General features: G+C 38.1%; 1 protein-coding gene across 1 annotated transcript in view; it reads left to right on the top strand.

Annotated features, from left to right (window-relative positions):
* The window catches only part of LOC102820943 (receptor-type tyrosine-protein phosphatase C-like), a 183,555-nt gene that overhangs the window by 111,326 nt on the left and 60,451 nt on the right, over positions 1–11,778 (top strand). The window contains exons 11-12 of the mRNA XM_006834229.1: positions 2,714–2,872; positions 10,987–11,195. Of these exons, the coding sequence (XP_006834292.1) occupies positions 2,714–2,872; positions 10,987–11,195 (368 nt within the window). The remainder of the gene's footprint in view (positions 1–2,713; positions 2,873–10,986; positions 11,196–11,778) is intronic.

Below are 11,778 nucleotides of genomic sequence, written 5' to 3'. Positions count from 1 at the left end.
GAAGATGTCACCTTGAAAACTAAGGTGCACCTGATACAAGCCATGGTATTTTCAGGAAGCTCATATACATGCAAAAACTGGACAGTGACTAAGGAAGACTGTAGAAGAATTGATGCTTTTGAGTTATGGTGTTGGAGGAAAATATTGAAAGTGCCATAGGCTGCCAAAAGAACCAACAGATCTGTGTTGGCAGAAGTACAGCCAGAGTGCTCCTTGGAGTCCAAGATGGCCAAACCTCATCCCTCATACTTCGGACATGTTGTCAGGAAGGACCACTTTCTGGAGACAGATATCATGTTTGATAAGGTGGAGGGTCAGAGAAAAAGAAGAAGACCCCCACAGAGATGGATTGGCAAAGTGGCAGCATCAGTGAGTTCAAGCGTGGCAACAATTGTGAGGTTGGTCCAGGATCAGATAAGGCTTTGTTCTGTTGTGCATAGGGTTGCTATGTCAGTATCAACTCAATGGCACCTAACAACAACAACAACAACAACATCTAATTACTAAGGAATCCTAGTATAGTGCTGGAGTAAAACTCATTGGAGTACAAAGTTAGTTTGAACCTCAAGTTTGGCGGTTCAAACCCACAAGGTGTTTCTCTGAAACCCTATACAAGATCATTATGTTTCAGGACAGACTCAATGATACGTAACAACAGCAACAACTAATTGCCAGTCTTTAACGGATTCTATGCAGGGTCCTATGAGTTGGAACTGACTCCAAGGCACATAACTACCACCACCACGAAGAAAAATATCTACAAAAATAAAATCAATAAGTTGAGTTTGCAGCCATTTGGTTAAGATAAATATTTCACACAATTACATAAATGGATATAAGTACCATGTTTTATCCTAATACAAAACTGTCTGAGATTACATATAAAATTATACAAGATTAGGTCATTGAAATGAAGCCAGATTAATCTTGACAATGACATCTTGGCACTTTTTTTGGATCCTATTAGGAAGTTGGGCATCTTTCTAGAACCTAGTCCCCATACAAGTAGCTGGTACCTCCTGCCCTTCTTACCCTTCATGCTCAGTGGGGACAGGGAAGAACTGTTATCTCACTTACTGGGTGGAATCCCATGTGAAGTAGAGAATACACTATAATCTCCATTTAATGGATAATTAACTGAGATAAGATGTTAGCAAGTATTACATCTTCCCTGCCCTATTCCTGCAAGTCCATAGGTACATCCAACTGGCCCAGAGAAGTAAGATCACTAAGACTAAATTAATGAGCTCATGACTGGCCCCTGTGTCTTAGATCACTGAGACTAAAATAATGTGCTAATGACAGGCCTTGTCCTGCCTCTCAAATCAGACAGTGCATACAATAGTGAGAACTAGAGTATGGATTCTGGAGCCTCATTCTTCCTTTGTGGTGAAACCTTGGACAGATTGTTTATTCTTTCTGTGAATCTCTTTGTTCATTGGTAAAAATCAGATGATACTAATAGTGATAATGATCTGGACCACAAGGTCGGTTTGAACTGCAAGGTTGGCAGTTCAAATCCACCAGCTGCTTCACAGAAACCCTATACAGGGTCACTGTGAGTAGGCATCAACTTGAAGGAACTTAACATAACACAGAGTTGCGGTTATGTTAATTCATATAGATCATATAAAACAGTACGTAATACATGAGTGAATTATTCATTTGCTTTTTAAATAAATCATTTTTTTTTTCATTTCTGTAACTACTATGTGCTGCCACTCTAACCTTCCTTTAATAAATCTTTTCTAATGCTATTTGTCTACCTAAAAATACTAGTTATTTTTTACTTTTTACCTCTTTTTCCTGAATCGTAAAATATGCATAAATATGGCCCTTCATCTTGTATGGGGTTCTGGTGTGGTGCTGAGGGTTAATGTGCTGTTTTGCAAGGTTGGTTTGAACTGTAAGGTCAGTGGTTCAAGCTCACCAGCCACTCTTTGGAATCCCTACACAGGGTCACAGGGTCGCTATGAGTTGGAACCACCTTGATGGCACTGATCAACAACAACCTCTTGAATGCCTTCCCAGCCAGAATCTCCTGTCTTAGACAGGCTTGTCCCATTCCTTCATTCATATGGAAAGTTATTTTTTAAGCCTATTTAACTTCACATTTTATTCATGCAATGAGCAGCCTGGATTTTTCTAGCAGCAGGAGGCTTTCCCTCATTGTTTAGCCTCCATGGATTACTGTAGTGCTTGAATTAGTATGATAGAGTAAGCTTAGTTAGGTGATCCTGTAGATTCTGCTCTAAAGTGCACAGTAATAACTAACTGTGATAATCAAAATTTGAAAGCCAATTAAGAAGCTCTAAAAATAATCATCCTGATATGTTACAACTCAGTAATTTCATAATTTCTATAAGAGACTCTGTTTTCCAGAAATAAAAGAGACTATCCTCATGTGGTACAGTAGGATAAGTACTAGACTACCAACCACAAAGTCAGTGGTTCAAACCCACCAGGCACTCCTTGGGAACTCTTTACCAGATCACTATGAGTCAGAACTGATACTCGATGGCACTCAACAACAACAATATCTACTTCTCAACATCAAAAATGTACTTATTTTTTAATCACTCCTGTGATTATGAAATAAGTATATTTAAATTACTCATGTGGTGTCTGGTATAACATATTAAGACAAAATTAAATATGTGATATTCTTGACTTTCACTGACTGACTTACATTTTTCTAATATTTTTTCCTCAGTAGAGAATTGTACAAAACTGAGCAAACATGAAACCAATTATACTTTGGAAAATTTGAAACCTTATAAAAACTATTCTGTGTCAATATTTGCCTACAATGAGGGAAAAGTGCAACGTAACGGAATTGCAGTGACATGTAAATTTGAGACAGAAATAACAGGTAAGTTATATGCTTCAATACATATTTCTATAGAGGGCACGTAGCAAAGTATGAACTTCTTAGCTTACATGATTGTGCTTTACTTGGAAACACATTGACATGGGGCATTTGTTAATATCTGAGGCCTATATTCCATCCTTATCAGTTTACTCTATGTGGTGGTTGACATGTGTGATGCTGGAAGCTATGTCACATGTATTCCAGATGCCAACTTGATTACCCACGGTGCGCACGTTTCACAGGAACTTCCAGACTAAGGCAGACTTGGAAAAAGAACCTAGCACTCTATTTCTGAAAAACTTGGCCAGTGAAAATCTTATGAATAGGAGTGGACAGCTGTTTAACATAGTACTGGAAAATGAACCTCTCAGGTTGGAAATAACCCCAAATACAACTGAAGAGCTGCCTCCTCCAAGTAGAGTCAACCTTAATAATGTGGATTGAATAGAGCTTTTGGGACCTTCGTTTGCTGATACAGCATGACTCAAAATGAGAAGACACAGCTGCAAACATCCATTAATACTTGGATCTTGAAATGTCAAAAGTGAAATGGAATTCTTAACCATTGTTATCTTAAGCATTAGTGAGCTGAAATTGACTGGTATTGGTCATTTTGAATCAGACAATCATGTGGTCGAGTCTATCAGGATGCCAACTTGAAGAGGATTGTCATCACATTCATAGTCAGAAAACATTTCAGTACCTATTATGAAGTACAACGTTGTCAGTGATAGGATAATATCTATGTGGCTACAAAGAAAATGAGTTAATATGACTATAATTCAAATTTACATACCAACCACTAATACCAAAGATCATGAAATTTAAAATGTTTTACCAACTTCTACTGAATTAATGAAATATGCATTCAAGATAGTTATTGGTAATTAGAATATGAAAATTAGAAATAAAATAAAGGATCACGTCTTGGCAATAGAAATGACACCAGAGACTATGTGATAGAATTTTGCAGAAAACCAATGACCTCTTCATTGGAAATTCCTTTTTTATTTTTAAGCAACATAAATGATGACTGCATGTGGATCTTGTCAGAATGAATACATAGGAATCATATAGGTTGCATCAGTGGAAAGAGATGATAGGGCTTATTATTATCAGTCAGAGTAAGATGAGGGACCAACTGCAGAATAGACCATCAATTGCTCATATGCAAGTTCAAGGTGAAGATGAAATATTTAAACAAATCCATGAAAGCCCAAGTAGTACCTTGAGTAGATCCCATCTGAATTTAGAGACCATCTTAAGAATATATTTGACACTCTGAACACTAATGACTAAAGATCAATTGAATTGTGGGATGATATTAAGGATATCATATATGAAGAAAGCAAAGGATCATTAAATCAAATGGAAGATGTGATAAAAGAGTTTGACAGATTTCAAAGGACACCTCCAGAAGACAAAATAAAGTATTATAATGAAATATGCCAAGACCTGGAGTTAGAAAACCAAAAGGGAAGGACACACTTGGCACTTGTCAAGCTAAAAGAAGTGAAGAAATAATTAGAGTCTCAAGTTGCCATATTGCAGGATTCTATGGGCAGGCTACTGAACTGGGCAGCAGAAAACATCAAGAGAAGATGGAAGAAATACATGGAGTTGCTGTACCAAAAAGAATTGGTTCATGTTCAGCCATTTCAGGAAGTAACATATGATCAATAGCAGATGATATTGAAGGCAGAAGTCCAAGTTACACTGAAGGCATGGATTGGGGGAAAAAAACAACAAACGAGGCTTCAGAAATTGATGGAATACCAGTTGAGATGTTTCAGTAAACAAATGCAACTCTGGAAGTATTCAGTAACCTGTGCCAAGAAATTTGGTAGACAGTTACCTGGTCAGGTCAACAAACTGGAAGAGATTCATATTTGCGCTCATTCCACAGAAAGGTGATCCAACAGGATGCAGAAATTGTTGAACAACATTAGTATCACACACAAATAAAATTTCACTAGAGATAGTTTTTCAAAATTGCTGCAGCAGTATATTGACAGGAAATGGTCACAACTCCTAGCTGAATTCAGAAGACAGCATGGAATGAGGGATCTCACTGCATATGTCAGCTGGATCTTGGCTGATGGCTTAGAATACCAGAAAGATGTTTACCTATGTTTCGTTGACTATCAAAGGAACTCAACAAATTATGGATACTATTTCAAAGAATAGGAATACTAGAACACTTAGTTGTGCTCATGCAAGGGGATACTGTGTGGTTTAAAATCAGAAAAGGTATATATCAGGGTTGTTTACTTTGACCTTACTCATTTAATCTGGATCCTGAGCAAATATTCCAAAACACTGGATTATTTAAAGTAGAATGTGTTATTAGAACTGAAGGAAGACTCATTAACAGACAGTGATGTGCAGGTGTCACAATTTTGTCTGCTAGCTGAGAGAAAGAAGACTTGAAACACTAATGAAGATCAAAGACTAGGTCTTTAGTATGGACTTTTGTTGTTGTTAGAGTTGGTTCCAACTCATAGCAACCCTGTATAGGATTTCCAAGGATTGGCTTGTGAATTTGAACTGCCGACCTTGTGATTCAAACCGACCTTGAGGTCTACTGCTTTATCCCACAGCACCACACCAGGATTCCTCAGTATGGATTACACCTCAACATAAAGTAAATAAAAATCCTCACAATGAACAAAGAAGAGGTCGAACTTGTCAAGGGTTTCATTGCACTTGAGTCCGCCATCAATACCCATGGATGTGGTGGTGTTATTTGAGTTGGTTACAATTCAGCAACCCTGCATAGAATTTCTGAGGAGGAGCTGGTGGGTTTAAACCTCATTGTTAGCATTACATGCTTTATCCTACAACACCACACCAGATTTACACCTATAGATAGAAGGCAAGAAATCAAAGAATGTATTAAATCGGACAAATCTGATGCAAAAGATCTTAAAGTATTAAAAAACCAAGATGTTACTTAGAGGACTATGGTTCGACTGGTTCAGGCCATCATATTTGCAATCATTTCTTATGCCAATCAGTAAGGAAAGCACTTAACAACAACAGGGACAATTATTGTCTTGGCAAAGAATATTGAGTATTCCAGAAGAACATACAAATCTTTCTGGGAAGAAGTACAATCAAAAGGTTCTTTTGAAGACAGCATAACAAGGCTTTATCTCAAGTACTTTGGAAGTGTCATCAGGCGGAACCAGTTCCTAGAGAAGGACATCATGCTTGGTAAAGTAAAGGGTGAGCAAAAGAAGAAGAAGGGCCTCAATGGATGGATTCACACTGTGGCTGCAACAGTGGACTCAACCATAGGAACTATTTTGAAGATGGCACAGGATCCTGCAGTGTACTTCCGGTGGTACACAGGGTTGCTATGAGTCAGAATCAACTTGAAGGCACCTAACAACATTTATATTAATTTTAAATAAAATAATTAAAAATTTTTAGTTATTCTGGGTTCTTTGTGTTTTTCAGATGTAGTCATACAATAGGAAGAATTAAAGGCATTTGAACTGGTATAGTTTGTAGGATTTCAGGCAATTGAGTACCTAACAAAGTTAGATAAAAATGGACTATGTTTTGCTTTTGCTACTATCTAGAAATATTAATTACAAGCAGACACCTAACAATATGTTACACACAAATATTATTAGTCTGTTCATTTGACAAAACAGCTCATAAAATAATATTTCTGTTAGCAATTTTTTTTCTCTTTTCCTCTCAATTATTTGTCATTTTATGTCACATTTTAATTTGAGGTTTTCTTTGAATATCATTTGGCTATTGCCACCTATATTATGCATGTCTCCTTCAATTACCACTCATGGCAACCCCACATTACAGAGTAGAACTGAACTCCATAGGTTGTTCTTAGCTACAGTCTTTACAGAAGCACATCATCAAGTCTTCCTTCTTGAGTGCCATTGGGTAGGTTTGAACCAACAACCTGTTGACTAGTAGTCAAAGACAGACCATTTGCACCATTCCTAGGTTCAAAGTTAAATCTGCCTATGAGGTGGTGCTAAGGTTCATTATGGGCACGGAAAAAACTGCCACTGTGAGGTAGCATCAGGAGTTCCTGGTTGATGCAAACAGTTAAGGTACTTAGTGTGTTTAGCTATGAATCAAAAAGTTTGAGACCACCCAGAGATGCTTTGGACGAAAAGCCTGGTGATCTGCTTCCAAAATATCAGTCACTGAAAATCCTATGCAGCGCTGCTCCATTCTAGCACACTTAGAATTGCCATGAATTGAAGTTGATTCCATAGAAACTTGTGGTTGGTCAAGGGACATCTATAGCTCCAGAGATGCTGAATGTACCTGGCTCATTTAGAAAACTTGTCACATTTAGGGCTGGACATAAATTTTTAAAATATCATTTAGGTTTTGGTTTAAGAAGTCAAGATTCCTGAGCTCTATACTTTTATTACTTTCCTGAGTTTCTGTGATACCATAGAATGTCAAGATAATGTATGACCATGAACATCAGAAGAGACCAGAAGAGCTAGATGATGCCCAAATACCACTACCAACTATTCTAAAAAGGATCACATTAGACAGTCGTGAATAGAGTGGAATAAAATGTGGATCAAAACTCACAGTTATAAAAATGACCAGGCATACTGCTCAAAAGGGACTGGAGGAACCTGAGAATATGTACCTTGGTCACCCTTCACATCTGGAACTGAACTCACCATCGTGGCTCAACTTCCAGCCAAGCAGTAGACAGATACATGGGCAGAGACAGCAATAGTGAAGTAAGCACACCACTGAATGGTCAACCAGTCAAGATAAAAAGGGAAGCATTTACCCAAGGGCAAAAATCCAGAAGGGTTGTGATAGAAGGTGGAATGGAAGCAAGAATCACAGAGAGGAAGTGGGATAACTGATGTTACATGAAGGAGATTGCAATCATTGCAATGAACCAAAGTAGATGATTTGTTGAATGTAAAACTGCTGATCTGCTCTGTAAACTTCAATTCAAATCACAACATAAAGGTAATGTTTTGCTGCTCTTGAAGAATTCAACCAGCTTTCTATCTGCGTAATTTAAGGAGAAACAAGTGAACTTTGGGAAAGGAGGGCCAGATTGTGTGGGAGCCTATGTTTAACTGGTAAAGCCTGTGATTTCAAAGAGGGTATAGAGAAATCAAAAGGGAAGTTAGAAATAATACTGTTAAAATCTATGGTGGTGGTGGCTGTGTGCCATCAAGTTGGTTTTGACTCATAGTGACCCTGCATAGGCTTTCCAAGGCTGTAAATATTAACAGGAGCAGAAAGCCTCATCTTTTTCCCTTGGAGCGACTGATAGATTAAAACTGCTAACCCTGAGGTTAGCAGCCTTACTCTACTACCAAGGTTCCTGGCTAAAATCTATACTGGAGGTGAAACTAGGAGGGGAAAATTAATACAGTCTCCACAGACTTTCTGATTCAACCAAATGCTTGCTTTGAAATTTTGCTGAAAGTATTTTTAGTAATGGGCTTTGAACTGATGATGGAGCCAAGTGAAAAGTCAGGGAGAGAATCTTGCAGGCATTTGGAAGAGCAAAGTAAGAGGTCATTGGCAGGAAATGGATTTCCTATGTTCTAGAAGTGTAATAAAGATTTTAGGTTTCTTTTCAAGATTTCTTTCTCTGAAACATCTTTTCATCCTCTAATATTTCTATCTGAAAGACCCCACTCCTTTGTGATTACATATTTAGGATTTAGTTTGTTAGATTTTAAGCTCTGTGAGGATAACCACTGTTGTTCAGTTGATTTCAACTCATAATAACTCTGTATAGAGTTTCCAAGGCTATAAATCTTTTACAGGAGCAGAAAACCTCATCTTTGTCCCATGGAGTGACTGGTAGGTTTGAACTGCTGACATTGTAGTTAGCAGTCCAGTGCTTATCCTATAGTGCCACCTGGGCTCCATGAAGATAGGACTTGCAAAAAAGGAAAAAAAAAAAAAAATGATACCAACGATTCTTCCATAACACTCTACTCAGCTGGGTTCGGTAATTCATTGCAGTGGCTGCACAGAACTCAAACACTACATTCCGTTATGAGGTTTATTAGGGAAGTTAACAGGGTACGATGCAGGCTCAGAAAATGGAAAGGACACAGTTGTTTCAGCTGGGAGAGCATCTCCTCTGTTGTGCTCACAGGCAAACCCCTCTGACCCTTGGCGCCTTGACCTAGACTCTATCCTGCTTTGACAATGGCACATAGCTCTTTTAGAGCTATTGACAAATGTCCACAGGATGTATCACACCACCATAAGCCTCAGCCTGAAGGCACTAGCTCTGTGCATGGATCAGCAAATCAGCTCCTCCAATTATGTGCCGAGAAGTACTCCATTCTGCAAGCAAGCCTCCTGCTTAAAGTTACTCAACTGCACTTGCTCATTGGGCCGGGGAACCCAGTGCTCTTGCTCTTGATTCTGCTGCTGCTGCTTCTCTGTCACTCCTTCCGTGTCCCCAGGTTAAGGAGGTTCAATATGTAGTGATATTGGGGTCCAAAGGATGTATTCCACTCCTGACTCTCCTTTGATGGTAGTGAAAGCCCCCCTTTCTGCTTGTCAGATGACTTACTTTATACCCATGTTAGAGTTCTAAGTGTTCACAATTAACTGTGTTAACAATCACTAACAATTAAATCAGATAACCCTTAGGACCTTTTCTTGCCCAGATTCATCAGGAAGCTCATGTGGTGGAAGTTACAGAGACTATGTTAGAAGAGACATTACGTATTTCACAACAGCTCAGGGGTATTTACCGCTGTTCATTCATAATGTAGCATAGTATTTGGCACACAATAATAATGATGCTAATGAGTGAACAGATGAAATATGGATGTTGTTGTTGTTAAGTGCCATCGAGTCGGTTCCGACCCATAGCGACCCTGAACAGGGTTTTCGAGGCTGTAAATCTTTACGGGAGCAGAAAGCCTCATCTTTCTCCTGTGGAGCAACTGGTAGTTTCGAACTGCTGTACTTGAGGTTCGCAGCCCAATTCGTAACCACTATGCTACCAGAGCTCCTTTTAGGTACTTTTTAAAATGTAATCTCCCTTTTGTTACGATATGCTTCCCACTTAAGAGGTTTTGGATGATGCAAATGGGTTAATATGCTCAACTATTTACTGGAATGTTGAAGGCTCGAGTTTAACCAGAGGTGTTTCACAAGAAAGGCCTGGGGATCTACTTCTGAAAAAATCAACCGTTAATAACCTTATGGAGCACAGTTCTATTCTGATACACATAGTATCAGCATGAAGCAATACTAACTTCTTAGCAGTTGTTGCTTTTGGTTACCACTTCACAATCAAGTTTCTAGTCTACAATTACTGTCCCCAGCGCTTGACCTCACTTTCACTGTAAATAAACATACTGCAACTCACTCGACCAGCCAATAAAGACTGCTCTTACCAAGGACAGTCGGTGGCCTATCAATAGTCCTGGTGTGGTGACTTAGGATAAGCATTCAAGGTTGGGTTTCAACCACAGGGTGGGCTGTTCACATTCACCAGCTGCTTCTTGGAAACCCTATAAAGGGTCACTATGTGTCAGAACCTGCTCAATGGCACTTAACAATAATAACAAATTCATAGCTAAACCTAGCAATTATTTCTTACCTCTCAGTTTACATGAGCTATCATCAGCATGCATTCATAATTCTCGTAACTCCTTTGGATAACTCAGTCCCCTCAGGGCTTCGCTTACAGACTCTATCTTATTTACCTGGTTGGGGCTTCTCAGTCTCCTTTATGGGCTTTTGCTTCTACCCTTTGAGGTTTCTCAGCTGCCACTCTTTCCCTTCTTTTCCCTTCCCTTTCCTACCTCTTCAATTTTGTTCCCTTCTGCCTTGTTTTTTCTTTTATTTTCTAATTATACACTCTCATTGGTAGAATGTATAAACTCCTATGACTTCAACTATAATCTGTGCTGATAGTTTAAGAATTAATTTTGGCAATTTACCTTCAAATGTTTTGGTATAGTTTTGTTTTAACTTGTGAACTACTCTAACTTTGTTATCCATGGCCGCTGAATACTTAACACACATTCTAATGTGCTCATTTATTGTTGAATAATTTATATGTACAGTTTTAAATGAATAAAACAACTTTTTCTTCATTTTGATAGAACCACCTAACGTAACGGATTTGGCGGTTACACGGACAACAGATAATAGTTTCTCTGTGAAGTGCAAGAACCCTACTGATTGGAATGGTCCTGAAAAAATTTATAATTTGAAAGTAAAAAGTGGAGGTAAAATAGTGTCAAAAAAAAATAAAACAATATGTGATTTCACACAAGAGAATCTTCAATATTTAACACCATATGAGTTTCAGGTAAGATTATGTTTTCTATAATTACTATGATACTGACACACATTATAATGATTACATTAGTATAATATAATGTTCAGAACGTTCAATTGAACTTTAGGACCTCTTACATCAGTTGTAATCATGTTTTTAAAGTCATGAAAGTTTTCATTCCAAATATTTCAACCCTACTAAACCAGTGGTTTAACAAAAATATTTTTTGGAATATTTTAGAATTTTAATATAATTTTATATAGGTATATTATTGCTCCTGTGGTAAGGAGCCTAAAATTTATGGATAATTGACTGTTACTGTGCTAAATATTTTCCTTCCTTTACTCCTAATAACATGACATTTTCAACTAAAAATCTTTACAGGTTGTGATGCAATCAATTATTTAATATGGCTCTTCTGGTTATTGTTGTTAAGTGCCTATTGTGTAGTTGGTTCTGACTCAGAGTGACCCTGTATAGGGTTTCTGAGGAGGGACTGGCAGGTTTGAACCGCCTACCTTGTTGTTAGCAGTTCCGTGCTTTTCCTGCAGCACCACTCCAGCACTTCTAGCCATAATCATCCATTTTGTGATGTTTTTGTATATCCTACCCT

The sequence above is a fragment of the Chrysochloris asiatica genome, unplaced genomic scaffold (genome assembly GCF_000296735.1).
Source record: "Chrysochloris asiatica unplaced genomic scaffold, ChrAsi1.0 scaffold00009, whole genome shotgun sequence".
NCBI classification, from domain to species: domain Eukaryota; kingdom Metazoa; phylum Chordata; class Mammalia; order Afrosoricida; family Chrysochloridae; genus Chrysochloris; species Chrysochloris asiatica.
The sequence above is the reverse complement of the archived record's forward strand: the minus strand, read 5'-3'. Positions and strand labels throughout refer to the sequence as shown.